The sequence below is a fragment of the Pteropus medius genome, unplaced genomic scaffold, assembly GCF_902729225.1.
Source record: "Pteropus medius unplaced genomic scaffold, Ma_sr-lr_union100, whole genome shotgun sequence".
Classification (NCBI taxonomy): domain Eukaryota; kingdom Metazoa; phylum Chordata; class Mammalia; order Chiroptera; family Pteropodidae; genus Pteropus; species Pteropus medius.
Window position 1 is genome coordinate 28,528,962 of NW_024354502.1, and position 21,560 is coordinate 28,550,521.

The window sequence follows — 21,560 nt, forward strand, 5'->3', positions numbered from 1 at the left end:
AGCGGTAGCGAGCGCAATGTCGGGAGCGAGCTCGGACAAGAGCCGAGTTGCGTCAGTGCCGAGCGCGTGTTCGTCTTCGGGCGCGCGCATCTCTGCCAGCTCTGGGGCCCCGGCAGGGTTGGGAAATGATGGAGCCGGCGGACGCAGAGGCGATCGAATGTTGAGTAGAACCTGCAGAATCTGCTGAAATGGGATCCCGTGCCGGCTCGCCCTTTGGTACCCTCCGCTTCCAGTGGCTGCTGTTGTTTGGCTTGGTGGGCCCAGTCCTCGGTGGGGCTCGGCCAGGTGGGTGTCCGCCCTTAGGGACCTCTAGGATCGCTGTTTCCTAGGGCTGGGACTCTCGGAATTACCCTGAGGTCCTTGGGAGTGGAGGGGTCTGGCCTGGGGACTGGACTTGGGGTCGGGAGGCGGAGTCACTCCACCCGTGTGTAGACAGTGCTCAGACCCGAGGTTCAGGGTCTGGCGCCCCCCAACACTTCTCGGCAGTTCTGTCTGGTTTCTCTTCCTCTGTCTCCTGCTTGGTAGAACCTTTTGCGGTGCGCCCCACCCCCATCCCGCGCAAAACTGGGTTCCCCAGACTCCGGATTACTCTGGAGTCGGCTGAGGGCTTTGGAGGCTTGGGTGCGCGCCGAGGGTGTGTTATGTTTAAACTGTTTGAGAAATGGAGCTTGGTCTTGCTTCTAAAGTTAATGTCACTTGGGAAGAGACCGGGAGATGGAACTTTTGGTCCAGGTTATCATGATTTAAAAAATTGATGTTTATTTATTAACGGAGTCCCCAGTAGGTCCACAGAACTAAATTTACTGAGGGAATTAGGGGTGGTGGTGCTCATTTTTCTTGGGCCATTTTGTTGTTGTAGTAAGAATACTTCTTTTTTGGAAACGAACTGTTACATTTCTTTGGCCAGTCTTTTATCTGCGTTTTTACTAGATTTGTAATGTCTCAAAATTCGGACAAATAATCTTTGCCCTGTGTAAGAAACCGGATTAGCGTAAGAATGAAGTCATTTATGTGAAATAGCGTTTGAATTCTCAACTTCCCTTTAATATAAAGGTAAGGCATTTATACTGGAGATGTTCGAACATAGTGGAAACAAATCGCGAACTCTCTAGCTTCTTTCTGGACAAAACTTCTTTATTATTTTTTTTTTTTGGCTCTTATATTATTGTTTTTATGGCTGTGTTTTCTTTCTATAGAGAATGATAAAGAATTTTTTTTTTACTAAATCATTGCTTTGAGAGTTGTTCGGAGGTGTTGATGGAAGATTTCAATGCAGGGCTGCTGACTATCAGAAAACTAATTACTTTTTTCCCTTATTTTTGGTTTATTCTTTTTCAATTAAACAAATTTGCCCCATTGCAGGAATTTTCACTCTAAATAGGGAAACTTTATAGAATGGGAAGCTACCAATTTTTTTCTGAGTAAGATTGTTTTTGCTGTTTTAGTTTAGATGGTTAATATTTACCGGTATTTAAGGTGAAGTTGATTATACATCTGGAGTTTTAACAATCCATAATTCAAGACTGTATTTTTAATGTTAGTGTATGTATTGATTATTACATACTTGCATATAGATGTATGAAATATCTTTATGGTTTTTAACTGGCTTTAACATTTTATGGCCAGTCCCTCACTTAAGCATGCGTATGCTTTCAAAACTTGGTCAACATTTATCGAAGTTGTTATAAACAGCATGCTCAATTCTTGGGCATGGGCAAAGGATGACTAAATTTGCTAAGTCTATCCGAGGGTTGTTGGGGAAGGTTTCATAGAGAAAGTGATATTTGAACCGATCTATATTGGTGAATGTTCAAGTAACAGGATAGGAATACATTTAAAGCAGAAGAAAAGAGTTTTTGCAAGGATATGGAAGAGGTGAAAGAACATGACTTGTTAGGGAATGAGACTGTCTCCAGGTAGTCTATGTGAAAAGAGGCAAGGGAAAAACTAAGGTAGGTTGGTACCAGTTGAGGAGAGTCTTCTTCACTGTGCTAAGAGACTTGGAATTTACCCTGTAGGATAAAGTTCTTTGGATGAGAAGGTTTTTAAAGTAGGGGTGTGACATAACCATGTTTGTGATTAAGATAACTGGCAACACAATAGATGACAAAATATAGGAGGGAGAGGTTGGAGGCTGGGAGAGACCTGTTTGGAGGCTTTTGTAATAGTGTGCAGTGAGTGAGTCAACTCATGTTTCACTACCAGAATGTTCTTCCAAAATCAGCTGACTAAATTTTTGCAATACAGGAAGGATGTTTAAAATATGCCCTGAAACCTTTTCTGCTAATGGAAGAGGAATTCGAGGACTCAGGAAGTACCATCGACACATCAGTTACATAGGAATTGAGTCTTTTTGGAAAGATTTTTACTACCATTTATAACATTGAGTCAGTGAGGAAATGCAGTATAAATTCCAAACAGCTTATGTTTACAGTAAACTTTAAAAAAAAAAAAAACAGACTAACAAAGGTAACTTTGTATCATTGTGAAAATAACAAGAGGAATCAGGTATGAAACCTCTTACATTTTCTCTTTTAAGGTAATAAGTATGATGCAGACATGTAGAATTAAAAAATCAAAAAGACTAGCATTCTAAAGAAAATGAGTTTTAAAGTGAAATTATTCAGGGTGAATCACTGTAAAATGAACTATGGAGTAAGAACTTAGATTTGTACTAATTTTGTTTTTCAGTGTCAGCAAATTATTTGAATTTGATATGTTTTTGTTTGTACTATATAGGAGAAAGGAGTTTTTAAAATTTAAAGGTAGTTGGTTTTCTTAAGTAAAAAATAAGACATTTATAATTAAAATATGTACGAAGCAAGTTGCTGGGTTCCAACACAGTTTTCAAAAAGCACTTTAAACTTTACCTTACCAAAGCGTAAGGTACTTTTAAGTTTTTGTTTTCTTAAAAATCCTAGTTTATTATAGAATTCCCCCAAAGATGCAAGCTCTAAGTAACTGGAGGCTTTTTTTCTTGGAATAGCCACAAGCCCAAATATATGACAGCCTCATAATATTTCTTTTTCCCCTTGGATACCTAGTATATAGCAGTCTTGGAATTATGCCATCCTTTGAGTCAGTGCTATGCGACTGACTGCCTCGTAAGTAAATCTGGTCCTCTTCGTATTTCAAAAACTAACTCTCTTCTACCTTTGAATGGGTCCAACATAGACCCAACTAAGATTGGATTGCACTTCAAATTGTATAATCTTGTTTATATTTTGAGAGATTATTGTAGTTGATTTTTCACTTTGCAACAGTGTTATTTTAGTCAAATCATTTTTTTTCCCAGTGTGATCATGTGGAGGAAACTGCTTGAATCACATTTTTTAAGGGTAAATTAGGATATTGTACACCTAAAACTAATATTATATTGTATGCCAACTGTAATTAAAAATAAATTATTAAATAAAAAGTAAATTAGGGAACCTGAGAAGTTCACTTAATTTGGGCAGTTTTTAAATATGCAGTTGTTTTCATATTTGTTTATATTTATCTTAATATGACTTAAGAGTATTTCAGTTTATAATAAATAAAAATGGTGCCACTGCCAAATATTTGTTATACCATAGAATAGAACCCATTCCCATATGTGAGAAATGCCTTTTTCCCTTTGACACATTTCTCTTTTAATGAGATGTTTTGTGGTTTAACTCATTTTAGGAGGATTTCCTGTTCTCCTCCCCCTTTAGTGGCTCCTTAGAACCCTCATGTGAGTAGACAGACCCGAGACCCTGCTCCAGATTAGCTTTCTTGACACATTAGAATCCTGCCGCGAATAGACCTCTGATCCCAGCTGCTTCAGAGGCGTGGTTAAGCAGTCTATGGCATAGCAATAGAGGAAATCTAGCATTGCCATTAAAATGACAAATGTGTGGGCCATGTGGATCTGTGGAAAATTAATATAAAAATGTTAATCATAAAATATAAAGTTTACTTTAGGTTGTACGTGATTAGTACAATTATGAGAATGTATGAATAGCAGTAGAGATAAGAAGGGGTAATTTACTTGGCACACATTTATGGACTACTTCCTGTACCAGTGCAGGAAACACATAATGAGTAAGATACTGTCTTTTGTCTCAAGAAATTTAAATTTTTTGCTAGAGGAACATAAACTCTTTAGGGCATTAAATCTTATAAGTGGTTGATGTTTTTCCTAAAGGGGAATTTACAAACAACAGCGAAAACCTTGTTTCTTTTTAAATGTAAAGATGTGTCAATGTAAAAAAAAATTGTGATGCTCAGAAATATGTAAGAATATAGAACATAGCTGTGGAAATTATGATTGTGTTTGAAGATAGTTATTAATATATGATAATTTGTTTATTTGGGATTGACCTTGTAAATGAAATGGAAATATGTGTCTTAAAATAATTGTGCTTTATGGATTTAATTACAACAATTTTTCTTTTTATTATTAAAAATTATTGTGACTGATCAACAAAATCCAATAAGTTTCAAGTGTACAATTCAATAGTATGTTGTATTACAACAATTTTTCTTTAAGAAATAATTTGGAGAATAAAATTATCTTATTCACTCGGTAAGTGGAACTCAGGTTTATTTTCTATAGCAAAAGTACTTAGAGGTGGCTATTTGTTTACATAATAGGCAGGAAGGAAAGCAAACATTTGTTTGCTTTACAATTAGGTGGAGTTTTTAGAACTTATTTCCCTCAACTACAGTTACTATTACATATACTTAGACTTCCTCCAAACAGAGTACATAAAAAGATCTAAGGAGGTAGAGGAAGAAAGCAGTGAAACTAACACCTTTTCCTTTCTTTTGCTAAGTTTAAGACACTTTAATTTTCATGTTTCAACTCTCATTTCTATGTTCATTCCATGTTTTCTGGTAGTGTGATTTTCGATGGTGTGCTTATTCTGTCAAATTCTAATATAACAGTTTATATTCTCTCTGGCATTGATTGTATTAAGGTTTTTATTTTCGTTGTGAACTTTATCTTTATACCAGTGGTTTTCAACTGGGGGTAATTTTGCCCCTGGAAAGCATCTGGGGGATATCTTTAGCTGTCACACTGGTGGTGCTTCTGGCATTTAGTGGGTAGATACCAGTGATGCTACTTAATATTCTAAATTGCACAGGACAGCCCCCACCACAATAAAGAAGTTTCTGGCCCACAATGTCAAAAGTATGGAAGTTGAAGCTTTATAGAAATAATGTTAATGCACTTTCCTTGTAGTAAGGTGGGAAACATGTTATTTTGGTTCTCATGAGAAGGTGCTACTATTTGGAGTTAAAAAAAATAAAAGGAATTGAAAAATCTATGCAAGGTAAAACACACACAAAAAAGAGAAAGAAATCAGAACTAGAGATAAGAAAGGAATTTTGAAAAAAATATAGGAAGGAGTATTTTCACACAACTAGTGGATGTTATTTTTGAGTGATATAACCCAAATATGTACATTTTTCATGTTTTGGAACTCCTTATGACACTTGGAAAGTGGATCTTTGTATTTTAAAACCAAGAAGTCAACATCAGAATAAAAGCTCTTATATACAGAAGTTATTTTGGGGTGCTATAATTTTGAAAGCCTTTTAAAAATAAATGATTAATTGTGCCCACCTCCCCGCCCCGCCAAACAAGGATTTTGCTTTAAAATGGGAAGGAAAGAAAGAACCTTGTAACCTTGTATCTTTCCTTCCTATATTAGACTTTTATTTTTGCTAGCAATCTGGATAAAAGATCCATAATTTCAGTGAATAGTTTCACTGGCCTGAAACCAACTAGCTGTGTGACCTTATAAAGTCACTTAACCTGTTTCAAAGTAAGAGCTCTTTAAGTATCTGCCTGCTCATTTGTCATTCTTTTCAGAAGTACTTCTTTTACTCTGTGATGTTAGCTTCTAGTGTAACACTTGTCTATTACCATTTATATCCTTGCCTGTAATGATTAATTTAAAACCCTTTTTATTTTGAAATGATTATAAAGTCACAGAAAGTTGCATAAAATGTAAGGGTAATTTGCTTTTTATCACACAGAACTTCTAATCTGTTACCCACAGAAAGCATTTTATTCTTGCCACCTATTCCTGCCACCACTTCTAGAGTGACTGTCCTAGTAGTTGAACAAATTACCATAATCCAGAATGAAATTATTAAGGATAACACTGAAACTGGTGTTTTTAGGATTTGAGAAACTAAAGGTCAATGTAAGGTTTATTTTGGGTGAGGAAATAGTCCTATCCCTCAGTTAATTTAGGATTAAGGATGTTTCTACCTAGTGGTTTGAAACCTGCATCTATTAAGGCGATGGATTTCTTTTGACATGGTTCCCAATTGACAACTTCAGATATCTGAATATTTTGTTGTAGTATGTCATACATTAGCCTTGGATCAGCCCATGGCTGCTTTTGTGAGTGTTGGGGTCTATTTCTGGTGTTTTTATGTAAGGACTTGAAGCCACATTTACTTAGTATAATATGCCATATTATAAAGACATAAGGGATTGATGGGCAGAGTTTGAATACTTAGGATGAGGTGATTGTATTGCATGTGATACAATGTATGTTTTCCTGTTTACACTGTATCTTTTAAAATCCCAAGTTAGACAACATAATAGACATTTTAACATGTACAGTGTGATCTTGGGGAAAGTCAGATGTAAATATTTCATTTCAACCTGTATTTTGAGAAATCTGAGGGGCATAAAACAATTAATGAGTGAATGAACGTATAGAATGGATCCAAAGAAGGGGAGTGTGGGAGAAGGGAGACCAGGGAAAAGCAGTCTTGATGTGAGGTTAGTAAGGCTGATGGGAAGGAAGTGGCTATTGAGAGATGCTAGATAATCAGTACTTTAAATAGTTTATGCTTTTTATTGAAGAAACCCTCTCCCCCCCCCCACTTTTAACTTCAAAAGTAACATAGGAGTTACAAATTACTTACTCATTATAATAACAAATTCAAACTGTACAAACATATAGGACTGTAGGAAATAAAGTTCAAGTCCTTATCTAATTACTCTCTGGTTCTGTTGCATTGTGATAACTACTTTAAACAAGTTTGGTACATTTACTTATGGTATAAGTTACATGTTTATTTATGATACATTTTATAGTCTTATATGTATGACATGTGATATAATGTTTCATAAACACTATAATAGAGTTGTATAAAGTGAAAAATCTCCCCCTCATCCCACTCCCTATAAGTAACTACTGAAAAATAATTATTTTATTATAGAAAATATGAAACATACAACCGTAGAGAAAAGAGTAATAAACTCCTGTGTACTCATTACCCAGTTTTAAGATAATTTCATTTGTATCTCCTACTTCAAACACTCACTGTATTATTTTGATACAAACCCTAGATATCATTTTGTCTTTGAATAATCAGAATGACTCTAAGACAGAAGGGCTTTTAAAAGAAAACCTTTCCCACGAAAAGCTTATTACACTTAAAAATTAACAATAATTCCGCAAGATCATCATTGTTGAGTATGTATTAGAGTTAACCCATCAGGCTTTACAAATATCTTTTTATTGTCCTTGCCCATTTTGGAAGTGTCATATCATTGGGATATAATTCATGTTGGATAAGGTTGGAAAATGGGAGATGAGTGAATGCTGCTAGGCTCCAGGTGCCTCTTCCTTACCCATTTCCCCCCCAAAGCAGTTCGTGTGTGTGTGTGTGTGTGTTTATACCTTAAGATTTCTTTTAAGAAAAAGGGTTAAGGTTTTTGGCTAAAAATTGTTCGCAAATGGTTGCTGTGTACATGCTGTTTAGTAAAGACTGACATCCCTTTTTAGGAAATACATTTTTTCTTTTCATACTTACCTAAGATATTGCTATTTTTATGTACAAGTGTATGTGTGTGTATGTGTATAAAATATGGGAATGTCAGATGATTTTTTCTGATTTGAACATTCAGCTTTTGATTTCTATTATATTTTGGTACTATGTAGTTTTTCAGGTTTATTTATTATATAAATTTGTTATTCCTTCTGTAGGCTTTCAACAGACCTCACATCTTTCTTCTTATGAAATTATAACTCCTTGGAGATTAACTAGAGAACGAAGAGAAGCCCGTAGGCCCTATTCAAAACAGGTAAGTTATCTCTTGAGAAATACATATGTATTTAAGTTTATCTTTTTTATAAATAAGTTTACCTTTTTTAAAAGTAAGACAAAGGTGTTATTTTCAGTAGTGATTATTTCAGTGAGTAATGTTGGCCAATGACTAGTACAGCACTATTTATTTGGCACTGATGTTTATTGGATGTTATTCTAGTAAAAGTGACATATTGATTCTTGATACCTTTTCTTTAAAGACAAAATGGTCGACTTGAAACATAACAGAATGAAATAATAATTAAATAAAATTTTAGGACCGGGGTAGGATGTTGATTACATCTAACACTTAACTGACTGGTGATAGTTACAATGGTCTTGGTATAATAGTAAGCAACCTCTGTCTTAGTTTGTGATAGGTAGAATACGTCATATTATATCTTCATGGACACTGGAGAATAGTATTGTGTTACATGCATATATTTCATATCTGGGAATGTTTACTCAAAAGTAAGTTTTATCTCCATATTGGAAGAAGTATACTGTGCTGTTAATGGGGTAACCAATGCACAAAAATTATTTTTTATACTATTTTCTCTTACTATAAATTCAGAAACAATATTTTGGACTTCAATTGATTTTGCATACTCTTCAACTTTATAGAACTAGAATTTAACTTCATTGTAATTTGACAGTAACAGATAATGAATGACTGAGTTTATTACCTCAGAATTGCTGATACATTTATAAATATAAGTTAGCTTGCACATTACTTAGGGACTGGGCATAGTAAAATTAACACTGGAGTTCAGAATCAGGAGCTTTTACTTTCAGCCCTTCCTCTGGGTACTACCCACAAATTGGATAGGTCATTCAACTCCATTTACTCCTCTATAAGTAAGAAATAAATGACTCTAAGATCTCCTTCCAGTGGAACAATTTATATTTTTTCCTTTGAATTGGGCATTCTATTTTTGATGTTATTTTGCGTTAGACTACAATTTGTGCTTTCTTAGTTCTTTTTCTCCTTTTCTTTACCAGCACAGGGACTGCGTTTCCTTCTTTATTGTGTCTCTGTTCATATCTTCATCAGTACAGTGCACATAGACAATTGTGATCATGATAAATGCCATTCATGTACCCCGATAAATATTTGGAGAAATAGCAGCACTGTTTAGCTGTTGGGGATATGGCAGAGAACAAAACAGACAAAAATCTTTGTCCTTAGGGAGCTTCCATTTTAGTGGGGGAGGAGAAGGGATAATAAACCAATAAATAACATAGATTAATAATATAGATTACTTAAGATGGTAATATGAAAGAACCATATTATCGGCTCTTAAATAATTAAGATGGTAAAAGTGCTCTGGAGAAAATTAAAAGCAGAATTGGGGATAGGGAGTGCAGAAGTAGGGGTAGAGGTGAGGTAGGAGGGTTTGTTATTTCTTAATAAGACAGCTTGGAGAGGCCTTACTGAAAAAGTGACCCATAAGTGAAAAACAGAGGAGAGGAATGAGCAATCCAGTCAGATATTTGGGGAAAGAATATAGCATCACGGAAAAATTCTCGGACTCTCAGAATTTTCTCAGAGGAGATGACAGTGACATTTTTATATCAGATGATTGGTCGAGAGCTGAAAAGATAGAAAGGCACATGCCAAAACTGTGGCGATGGAAAGAGCTTGTTATTTTCGATGCCTCAGTGGAAATCCAGGTAGATCACAAAGAGTTCTCAGGTTCCCACTCAGGATATGAAAGTAGAATGCCAGGATCTAGAATTTGGTCTAGGCCTAGAAGTCAGATATCGATGTCTCCTAGAAGAGGGAACCTGCTGTTTCTTGACAAGATATTAACTTAGAGTCTAGACACAGTAGGGAAAATAAGAGGACACTTCTTATGTTATTTGTTGAATTTTCTCGATGACTTTCTCTTTTGTTAAAGAGTTAAGGCAAAGTTGAATCTCTTGGTTCTAGTGGTCACATTAAATGCTTCTGGCTGATGAACTGGTGAGTTGCTGGGGAAATTGTTTCAGAGTTGTTTGAGGTAGAGAAGAGAATCCTATGAGCTTGAAGATATGTAAGTGCCAGTTACCTTCTTTCAATTTATTAGCTCTGAAATGTCATTCATTGTAAGGTCCCCTATTATTTAATGAACCACTAATTAAGAAGAAACAGTGCAACCAGTTAGACTGCTGTGCCTTTGTACAGTGCATCCTGATTTCAGAAGTGTTCACATGTGGGGAAAAAAGTGTGTTTTAAAATTGAGGAAATGTGGTAAATCATGTGAAGATACAAAATTGTAAGGGCGTGTGAATTTCTTTTCAACTTTCAGATTAGAAGTATAATAAAGGATAATCTCTTGAAACTAAGAGCGTCATTTTATTTAAACAAAAGGTGGACCTACTTTATAATGAGGTGGTATGTGGATGGACTTAACAAAAATAATCCCTGAAGTTATTTCTCAGTTATAAATGAATTTAAGGAGAGTTTAGATAAACATGCAGACAATTTTCCATAATAGGTTCTTAAAGGAAGGTAGGAATGGTCAGAGCATGTTTTTATTATTTAAGAGCCGATAATATGGTTCTTTCATAAAAAATTTTTAGTCAATACCAAATTATTTTAATTGAAAATGGAATTTCCAGTGTCCTCTAAATACCTGTTGTTGAAAAGTAATTTATAAGATGGTGTTTTATTGTTCTTTTCTCCTTCTTTGTGCATTTAGGTATCTTATGTCATTCAAGCTGAAGGAAAAGAACATATCATACATTTGGAAAGGAACAAGTAAGAAATTTAATTTACTTTGGCTTTTTAGTAATTTTTTTCCAATAGTATATTGGTTTCTTTTCTAGTTAGATATTATTTAGTAGATTGACAAAGAGTGAGAATAATGAGAGGAGAAGTATGGAAGAAAACATACTATTTTATATTTCCCTTGACATTAGAGCAAGGGAAAATAATTGAAAGTAAGAGAAAGTTGCATTTAAGAAAAAAGCTTTTTAATTGTGATAGGCCCAAGAAACAACTAAGTAGTAGGAGTAAAGAAGTCTTTAGTAGTTCTATCAGTCTGCTAGAGCTGCCATAACAAAATACCACAGACTTAAACAACAGAAATTTATTTCTCACAGTTCTGGAGACTGGAAGTCCAAGATCAAGGTACTAGCAGGTTGGTATCTGGTGAGAGCTCTCCAATTGGGTTGCAAGTGGCCATTTTCTCTCTATGTGCTCAAACGGCTTCATTTTAGTGTGTGTGTATATGGGTTGGGAGGTAGGGGGAAGAGCAAGCTCTTTGGTGTTTCTTCTCATAAGGACCCTAATTCTTTTGGCACAGGACCTCACCCTTATGACTTCATTTAATCATAATTACCTCTTTAGTGGCCCCGTCTCCAACTAGAGCCACACTGGGAGTTAGGGCTTTAACATATGAATTTTTTTGAGGGGGGAGGGCAGGACACAAATATTTAGTCTGTAACAGTAGTCTCTTATCTCCCCCTTTTAATATTTTCTCCCCATTTTGGTGTGTTTTTACCTGATCCCATTTGGTTATCTGTCTTCTTAGGTTGCCTTTTTGAAATGCCAAACTTCTCACTGTACTGAGGCATCCACTTTTCTGTGGGCTGTTTTAGTCCTTTTCTCCCTTTTCTTATGTAGCAAAACATTCAGTATTTTTAGTGAGAGATCCCAGAAGAAACACCATCTAGTAAACCCATTGATACTACAGTGTGAACGGTGGGATGGAAAGTGTTGCCATCTAAGGAAGTGCTACTCTAAGTGTTGTCCTGGAACCAGCAGCAGCACCTGGGAATTTATTTGAAATGCAAATCTCAGGTCCAACACTAGAATGAATCAGAATTTTGGGAGGTTTCAAAGCAATCTCTGTTTTAACGAGCTTTCCAGATGAGTTATATGCATCTTCAAGTTTGAGCAATACTTTTCATCCCAGCAGGGGATACCGAGCCAAAGGGTCTGAGTCTTTCTGGCAGAATTTCAGACAGTGTGACAGATTTTCAGACAGGCTTTCTAAAGCCTTGTACTGTATTTGATGTGAGTTAACATTTATTGAATATTTTCTGTGTTCCAGACACTGTGCCCGGTACTTTTAAGTGTATTATTTATTTAATTCTCACAAAACTCCCGAGAGAGATCCTGCTTGACCACTACCTAATGATGTCAATATGTACAAAATTCTAATAGGTCTAAATATTTTCTCCTATTCTTCCTTTCTACAAGGAGATATAAATTAATTAAGATTATTTAATAAAATAATAGTTTCTTATGTTTGCATAGTTTTTAGCTTACAAAGCGTTTTCATAACCGTTGTCTCATACTGTCATAACAGCTTCATTGTAGAGCAGTGGTTATTCTCATTTTATGCATAAGAATAATGCAGTACAGGAAGGTTAGTTGACTTGCTCAGCGTCACATAGTTTGTAAGTGTTCAAGCCACTTGGGTGCAAATCCAAGTCATTTGAGCTAAAGACTAGTGATTTATATGTATATGCTGTATATTGTGTACATTGCTATGCTTCTTGAATTGGTGGGTAAATGGTACACTTCCAGGCATTTGTAAGAGTTTTTAGGCCTATGAAAGGTGGTCACCAAAGCTAGTGATCATTAATGAAAAAAAAGTTATTTAGAGTTAACTACTCTAACATTCTATAGCCTATAATAAAATTACCCAGATATACTCTTTCTAGTAATGGGGAAATTATGAAATTCAATAAAAGAATGACTATATTCAAGTAAATCCTTGTAATTTCCTCTCATTGCCTCATTGCCTCAGAATAGAGGTCTTAAATTTTTTGAGGTCATGAATCCCTTGGGAATCTGGTTAAAGCTGTAAACCCTCCTTGCAGAGGAGTGTACATAATCACTGACATTGGGATATTTAGCAGGGAGTGGGTTTGGGGGAAAGAAGATAGCACATCTTTTTTCTGCCTGTGCTGAACAAATTTAAAAATAAAATAGAAGGGCTGGGTTGGAGGATTTAGAATTAGAGCCTGATGGACCTACTAATCCTGAATCCAGTATTAGGCAAATTTAGTCATTCATTCATGGGCAGTGCTACATGCTGGCTGGCCTGCTTCTGGAGAAGCATAGTGAATTTGTGCTCTCACTGGACAGGCAGTGACTTCCAAAGAGGAAGAAGGGCAGAGCAGAGCCAAGTATCTTCAGTTTATTCTTTTCAAATTCACCACTAGAGGGAGCAATAGGTGTGTATGGTGGGTGAGAGTGAGAGAAAGGGAGACTGCAATGATTGAGCAGGGTTGGATAATTGAAAGGACTCAAGACTCCATAGGCTACTCCCAAGCTCACTCAAGTAGACTTTATTAATAAAGATAAAGGATGAGTACAGCAAGAAAAAGGAAGCACAAGTAATCATCAAAGGGTTCTACTTGCAGGCAGAGCCCCCCAGGGTCCTTTCTCAGTTGCACAGATATGCTTTGTCTTCAGATTGCAAACGACTGAGATATGTGTGAAGCATCATTTTAGGGGAACCTATGCCCAAGTTTACAGAGGGGTTCTTTTATACTACACTGGTTGCGTAGCTAGTCAGGCTGTGTGACTGATTAAACTGCATGCAAACCATCAATCTATCCATCTCTGAACAATAACGGACAAGCTAGTCCTGGGTGCCTCCAGGGGACTTTGGAACCATAAATGGCACATTATAAATCACTAGCTAGCATATTGCATCCTGATTTGTATGTACTTTGGAGGTAAGCATAGAGCTGCTCCAGTTCTGCTGCAAATGACAGAGTCTTTGCTTGACCAACTTTAGTCAGGCCTGTGAACCTTCTCCTAAGTCCATTGTTGCACTTGTGAAATCCAGTTTTAGCAAGAACCCTACTAGGACAGTTTAGCAAGAATCCCCCCCCCAACCCCACCGCCTCCTGATATCTGATCCCTCTGATGTCTGATCAGATTCCTCATCCTCCACCACCCCCAGGTGATGTCCGATCACCCTGGCCTGTATCTGTTAGGTTAGTTTAGCCAGAGCCCCCCTCACCCTTGTTGTTTCCTCATAGTAATTTTCCACACACTGACTCCCACTCCTTGGCTATAAATTTCTACTTGCCTGTGCCGCATTTGGAGTTGAGCCTGATCTCTCTCCACCACTGTAAAGTCCCACTGCAGTGGGCCCTATAACTATCACAGCAGTCCTGATTAAAGTCTGCCTTACTATCTTTAACAAATGTCACTGAATATTTTTTTTCTTTAACAAAGACAACCCTATCTTTACACATGTGCTCCCTTGACATGCCAAAAAGCTTCAGGAGTCAGCAATTCTTGTTTCCTTCAGCAACTGCACTTAGGAGGTTAAGGCGATGAGTGCTTCTTCTTTATTTAAGACTTTTAGAAAAGAGTAAGCACTTATTTTTCTTCTAGAAATATGATGTACTATATAACACACTTTATACTTCTCCTGTGAGCTGTATCAGAAAAATTTAGGGTCATTACTTGTGTTGAGTTTTTTGCAACCAGCATTTTATGACCATTAGAACTAATGTGCAACTTAACATTCTTTATGAGGAAGCAATGCACATGGTTTCAGATACAAGTCCATTTGTGAGCTATTACTTTTATGGTAACTCCTTCTTTAAATAATAATATATCGGGTAAAAGTTTCTTTTCCTGGCCCCCTCTTCTAGGAATAATGCCTTATGAATTGTGTTCTTAGTTGTATATAGATAAAATAATTTTTAATGGCGTGTTTTATTCCTCTTCCAGAGAACTTTTGCCCAAAGATTTTGTAGTTTATACCTACAACAAGGAAGGGGCGCTGATCTCTGACCATCCTGATATACAGGTAATATATTTTTCTCTCGATCCTATAGCAGAATTTAAAACAATTATAGTGTTAAAATTACTTCTATGCAGGTACTCAGGACTGCTACATTGCACAACCCACTTGGTCACCTTTGACGTTATAATATATAGAGTTGTCCATGGGGTGGAGGGTGCCTTTATATAAATTAAACTGTACCTTACGGCTCTCCAGGTACTCAGTAGTTCGATGTTTCTTTAAAGACCAGGAAAATAATTTTCTATTTAATGATAATCCCTACTCATTATGAAGGAGAAAGTTTGCTATATTTTGAATAGATTTTTTGATTTGCCGAAAGTGAATATCTCCAAAAGCACATCTTACTTTTTTATTAAGCTATTTGATTTCCCATTAATAAAGCACAAACACTAATTTGCTGTTGTTGGTTCTAATTTTTCAGTGAAAACAATTCTTTTTTTTTGTAATTAATCTTTTTAACTAATGTTTTATTTTTTATTTATAGTTGGCATACGATATTATATTAGTTTCAGGTGTACAACATAGTGATTAGATATTTATATAACTTACAAAGTGACTACGCTGATAAATCTAGTACCCATCTGATACCATACATAGTGATTATATTATTGACTCTATTCTTATGCTATACTTTATATCCTCATAACTATTTTGTAACTACCAGTTTGTACTTCTTAATCTCTTCCCCTTTTTCACCCAACTCCCAGCCCCTCTCCCATCTGGCAACCATCAAAATGTTCTCTGTATCTATGAGTTTGTTTCTGTTTTGTTTATTTTGTTCTTTAGATTCCACGTGTATGTGAAGTCATATGGCATTTGTCTTTCTCTGTCTGACTTACTCTACTCAGCACAATACCCTTTAGGTCTGTCCATATTTGGAAATGGAAAGATTTCATTCAATTTTTTATGGCTGAGTGATATTCTATTGTATATATGTGCCACCTCTTCTTTATTCATTCATCCATTGATGGACACCCAGGTAGCCTCCATATCTTGACTATTGTAAATAATGCTGCAATGAACATATGGATTCACATGTTCCTTTGAAGTAATGTTTTGGGTTTCTTTGGATAAATATCTCGAAGTAGGGTAACTGGGTCCTTCTTTGTCTCTTGTTATAGCCTTTGTTTTAAAGTCTCTTTTGTGTAAGTGTTGCTACCCCCACTTTTTTTGTTTGTTTTTATTTCCATGAAACATTTTTTTCATCCCTTTATTTCATTCTGTATGTCTTTTTCGATCTGAAGTGAGTCTCTCAAAGGCAGCTTATGTAAAGGTCTTGTTTTCTTGTCTATTTAGCCACTCTGTTTTTTGATTGAAGCATTTAATCCATTTATATTTAAAATAATTGTTGATATGTAGTTATCGTCATTTTATTATTCATATTTTTGATCCTTTTTTTTTTCCTCTTCTTGAAGTCCCTCTAACATTTCCTGTAATACTGGCTTGATGGCGATGAACTCCTTTATCTTTTTCTTGTCTGGGAAGCTCTTTATCTGTCCTTTGATTCTAAATGATAGCTTTGCCAAGGATTGTAGATCCTTGCTTTTCATCACTTTGAATATGTTGTGCCAGTTTCTTCTGGCCTGCAAAGTTTCTGTTGAGAAATCAGCTGACTGTCTTATGGGAGCTCCCTTGTAGGTAACTGCTTTTCTCTTGCTGCTTTTAAGATTCTGTCTTCAACCTTGGCATTTTAATTATGTGTCTTGGTGTGGGCCTCTTTGGGTTCATCTTGTTTTGGACTCACTGTATTTCTAGGCTTGTATGTCCATTTCTTGTATGTTCACACCTTTTGGGCCCCTTAAGAGAAATGTCTGCGACTACACTGGCCCTCTATCTCATTCAGCCACAGTCTTCACTGGTTTTCACAGCCAGAAGTTTGGGAACTTCTTTTCCTGGTACTGGAACCCTGGGCTGGGGAGCCTGGTGTGGGTCAGGGACCCCTCGCTTTTCTGGGCATATCTCTACCACCAGAATATCCCTCCCGATTCTAACCACCATACGCAGTTGTCGGACCAGCATGTTTGCATCTCTGCCTCTCCTACGAGTCTCAAGGTGGCCTCTTCTGTGTGTCCCCAGTTGTAGGACTTCTGTTTAGCTAGACTTTAGGCCACTCCTGATGATAGCTGTTCTGTAGTTTAGTTGTAATTTTGATGTGGTTGTGAGAAGAGGCAAGCACAGCATTTACTTACTCTGTCGTCTTGACTGGAAGCTGAAAACAATTCTTTCTAAAGAAGTGTGGTCCTCTTTGCATCAGAGAACAGAGTATTCCTGAGGACAGAACTGGCCAGGTATACTTGAAAATCTTGGCGGGTGTCAACTTTGGCTTCACATGTCATTTAATTAGAGCATAAAACGTTTCTAGTTTTATTAGGGAAGAGTGTTTTACAATGCTTTTTGGCAGTAGATATTATATATTTTTTTTCTTTTGTCATAGTTTTTATGAGAAGTCTTTGTTTCCATTAAACATGTATTATTTTTTTCTTGAACTTTGTAATGTTTTGCTAGGTTGAATTACTTATGTTTGATATGCACTTTTGCAGCACTCTTCAAATAAATAGAAGGCAAAGCCTTTATTTTAGTATAATTAGTACTTTAATTAAATTAAATTTAATTAGTACTTAAGTAAGGTAATGCTGACTTTGACCTATTTTTTTCTGATTCCTTTATCTTACTGTTCTGTTAGTTTGTTGTTTATTAGCAAATTAGAAGAGAAACTTAAATTTACATGATAGGATAAGCCAGATCGCAAGTAATCCATTCATTTATTCAGTTATCCATCCAAAGATTATTATGGCACGAGGCCAGAGACCACATAATTTATGACACTTGACAAAAACAATGATCTCAAAAAGGCTTTTTTTTTTCTTAGAGAGTTTTTTGGCATGGGTTCTGGAGACACAGTGTTTGGACTCGAATCTTGGCTGTACCATTTATTTGCATGTCAGGTTACTTGAATTTGTTCTCAGTGTCCTCACCTTAAAATGGGAATAATAATTGCAACTTCATCGAGTTATTCAGAGACTTAACTGAGTTAATCTTTGTAAGATACTTAGAATAGTCTGACAATTTTAACTCAATAAATATTACTATTTGTTATTCTTATTGAAAGTAAATATGCTTAAAACTACTAAAAATAGACTTCAGTTGTATGGAAATATATGTAATTGTTATCTTAAGTATCATTATGGAATTGTGCTTTCTTGGATGTCTGGAAAATAAAAACTGAGAGATAGAGTATTTCATTTATTTCTTGGTCATTGAATATTGTTCAGGTAGATGAAAATGTGATGTAGATTTCAGATACCAATTAAAACTTTGGCATGTGGCCAAATATTTTCCATTATGATTCTGTTATTTAAGATTAAAGTGGTTTGTAAAGCTGTTATCTGGCTTTCATCATCTGTGTCTTCCACAAGGCCATTTTTCACAAAGAAACAAAGTTTAATAACCACTTTATATGAACTGCTGTATGAAATAAAACTCCAAATTATTATCTCTTACAATTTTGGAGTACTTTGCAAATGCATTGAAAAAGTCTTAACTAATACCCTGAACTAATTGATGCTCGTTTCCTTTGGAAAATATATTGACCGCCTCAGGCTCACGGGATTCTTGTGGCTAGTAGGCTGTTCTTTAACAGTTCAGTGTACTTCTACTCTCACTAGTTGAGTTTTTTGCTTATAGTTTGTCAGTTTCCCAAACTGTTTATGCCTTTTACATCTTTACTGTCATCATGCAATTTAATGTTTTATAAACTTACAAAATATGATTTATTGTTTTTTAAAAAACTAAATCGAATGCTTTGGAAAGATTCAATAAGAGCAAATTACTTAAAAATACCATCAGGTTGGTAGAGTAAATGACCAAGTGCTGGATTTCAGTCATGTTAAACGAGAGAGCTTCTATTGTAGTTGAAGCTACAACTACAATGTAGTTGAAACATTTAATTTTTGAGTTCTGTGAGTTACTGTATTACTATCTCTTAAGCGTTACCTCGTCTATAATAGTAGAAGGTATTTTTTTTTCCTCTAGTAAGAAGAAGGCAATGTCAAAGCTATACTTTAACTACAAAGTGCTAGAAAGAAAAACATTAGTGGTCGTGAATTGTCCCACACAAAAACAAGTTGTAATGTGTTGAAATTCAGCCTGTGCTGTTTGGTGTATAATTATTTCAATTTTTTTTTACAGTTTTAGACTTACAGGAAAAGTTGCATGAGTAATATGAAACATTCATGCCTACCTTCACCTAGATTCTTAAAATGTTGACATTTTATTATATTTATTTTATCTTTTATTCTCTATTTCTGAACATTTTAAGAGTATGCTGCAGACATGGCATCCCTTTAAATACTTCACTGTAAATTTCCTAAAAATAAGGAATATTTTTTGTAACCATAGTACAGCTCTCAAAATTAGGAAATTAACATTGAAGCAATATTATTATATAATTTACATACCTTACTTTTTTTTTGTTTTTTTTTTTGTTTTGGTTTATTATCCCAATAATGTCCTTTATAGCTGTATGATGGTGGAGTGAAGGTATGGTGCCACCAAAACAAGAAAGTATCATGAGACCGAAAATTGAGGCAGGCAACTGCATAGAGTATAACAATTTATTGTGGTGTAAGTTACTTACACAGGGATAGAATTGGAATGGAAGGTGACCATAATAGTCTGCTCAGCTGATCTCCCCACCAGACAATTGTTAAGGTAAATGTTTTATAGTGTAGCTAATGTACTAATGATTGACAAGACAAAGGGACATAGAATGCAGGACATGCCAGGAACCATATTTCCTGGTGGTCTTAGGATGGATGGTTGCTTACAATTGATACCAGAACCTAGTTTGATATTTATCTTGGTTGCTGTGCCATTCTGGCCATTACTGACAAGAATCTCTTTGGTGTAAGTGTTAAAGAACACAGATAATCATTAACTATAAGGCTTTGGAAGGCTGGCTGAAACTGCTCAGGTGAGTCAGCATTCACTGCATGAAAAACGTGAACAGTTCACAGCATGAAAAAAGTGAACAATAAGAAATCAGGGCCACAAAGATGGAGTCACTCTTGTTCATATTAACATCTCCACAACGACAAAAGAAAATCCAAGTTCATATATTGCATTCAGTACTCATGTCTCTTTAGTCTCCTTTAATCTGGAAATCCTTATCTTTCCTTGTATTTCACAACACTGGTATTTTTGAGAAATATAGACCAACTTTTTCTAGAATCTCTTGCAATTTGAGTTTGTTGGATGTTTACTCATAATCAGATTTAGGTTATGTACTTTTGGCAAGAATACCACTGAAGTGATACTGAGTAGTTCTCAGTGTATCGTATCAGCATATGATGCAGTCACCCCTATACTGACAGTGTTAACATCGATCATTTGGTTAAGTTCTCTGCCAGGTGTCTCCTCTGTATAGGTACTGCTTTTGTCTTTTTAATTAATATTGTGGTTAGATACCTTGAGACTATACAGAATTCTGTTACTTCTCAAATTTTTACCTATTCGTTTTAGTATTTAATATTTGCCGGAATCAGTTGTTATTATGATGGTTGTTAAAACGGTGATCTAATCTCATCAGTGCTTCTGTATTAATCGGTGCTTTCTACTTTAAGAAAGAGTTTTCTTATTTGTTTATATCAGTAGAGACTCATGAGTTCTTACTTTATCATGAGTGAGATTGAAAATCTTTTCATATATGTAAGGGCATTTTTATATTCTCCTTTGTAAATTATGTGTTCATGTCTTTTGCCCAGTTTTTTATTGGGTTTTTAATCTTTCCCCTTCAGTGTTTCAGAGTTTATAGTTAAGGGTATTAACCCTTTATTTATGATATATTTTCTCCCAGTTTTGACCTTGTGTTTTGGTGTCTTCGTGTAGAAGTTTAAAAACTTTTTTTATATAGTGAAAATTATCAGTTTTTTATTGCATTTAGTTTTTGAGTGATAGAAAGCATTCCTCTAACCCAGACTAAAGAGGAATTCACCCATGTCTTTTTTTAGTTCTTGTATGTGTCATTTTTATGTTTAGATTCTTGATCCATTTGGAATTTATACTTATATATGGTGTTAGGTATGGATGTAATTTTATTCTTTCCCAAATGTCTAACCAGTGGATCAAGCACCATTTATTTTAAAATTACATCTTTGCCACAGAGATTTGAGGTGCCACTTTTATGATATAAAGTTCCATATGTACTTTGGGCTTTTTCAAGACTTTGTATTATATTCTACTGATTGGTCTCAGTGCACCACCAGTGCATACTGTTTTGATTATTAAGGTCTTGTGATATGTCTTAATGTCTGGTAGGGCTGGTTCTCCGTACCCCTATACCCTTGGCTTTTTTGTTAGTGCTTTGTAGTTGTTTTAAAGATGAGAAAATCTTATTGTGTACTAAAAAATCTGATATTAGTAAATGATATCATGCTTATTTTTTCACTGGTCAGCTTCTTGCTCAAAATTAAGGATAAAGGCTCTTTATTTCTTAATGATGCTAAATGTGTAACTAATGATAATATCAATAGATCTATAGTAAGAAAAGAAAATTCACTTTTTTTGCTACATACTAAATTTTTTTTCTCTTGACATCATTAGCCTGTTACAAGGTCCTCTTCTGTATTCGATGTCAGTTGGCTGCTACTACTTCTTGGATTGACTGTGATTAAAAATGTTATAAACGTTAAGCATAACATTATGCTGCCTCGT

General features: G+C 35.4%; 1 protein-coding gene across 3 annotated transcripts in view; it reads left to right on the forward strand.

Annotated features, from left to right (window-relative positions):
• The first annotated feature begins 20 nt into the window (after window positions 1–20).
• The window catches only part of ADAM9 (ADAM metallopeptidase domain 9), a 102,284-nt gene continuing 80,744 nt past the window's right edge, over window positions 21–21,560 (forward strand). The window contains exons 1-4 of one of the 3 annotated variants that reach the window (XM_039853516.1): window positions 21–285; window positions 7,983–8,080; window positions 10,767–10,825; window positions 14,774–14,852. In XM_039853516.1, the coding sequence (XP_039709450.1) occupies window positions 189–285; window positions 7,983–8,080; window positions 10,767–10,825; window positions 14,774–14,852 (333 nt within the window). In that variant the 5' untranslated portion in view covers window positions 21–188. Of the gene's footprint in view, window positions 286–533; window positions 635–7,982; window positions 8,081–10,766; window positions 10,826–14,773; window positions 14,853–21,560 lie in introns of those variants that run through there. The other 2 variants (XM_039853515.1, XM_039853517.1) reach the window with 2 other exon arrangements.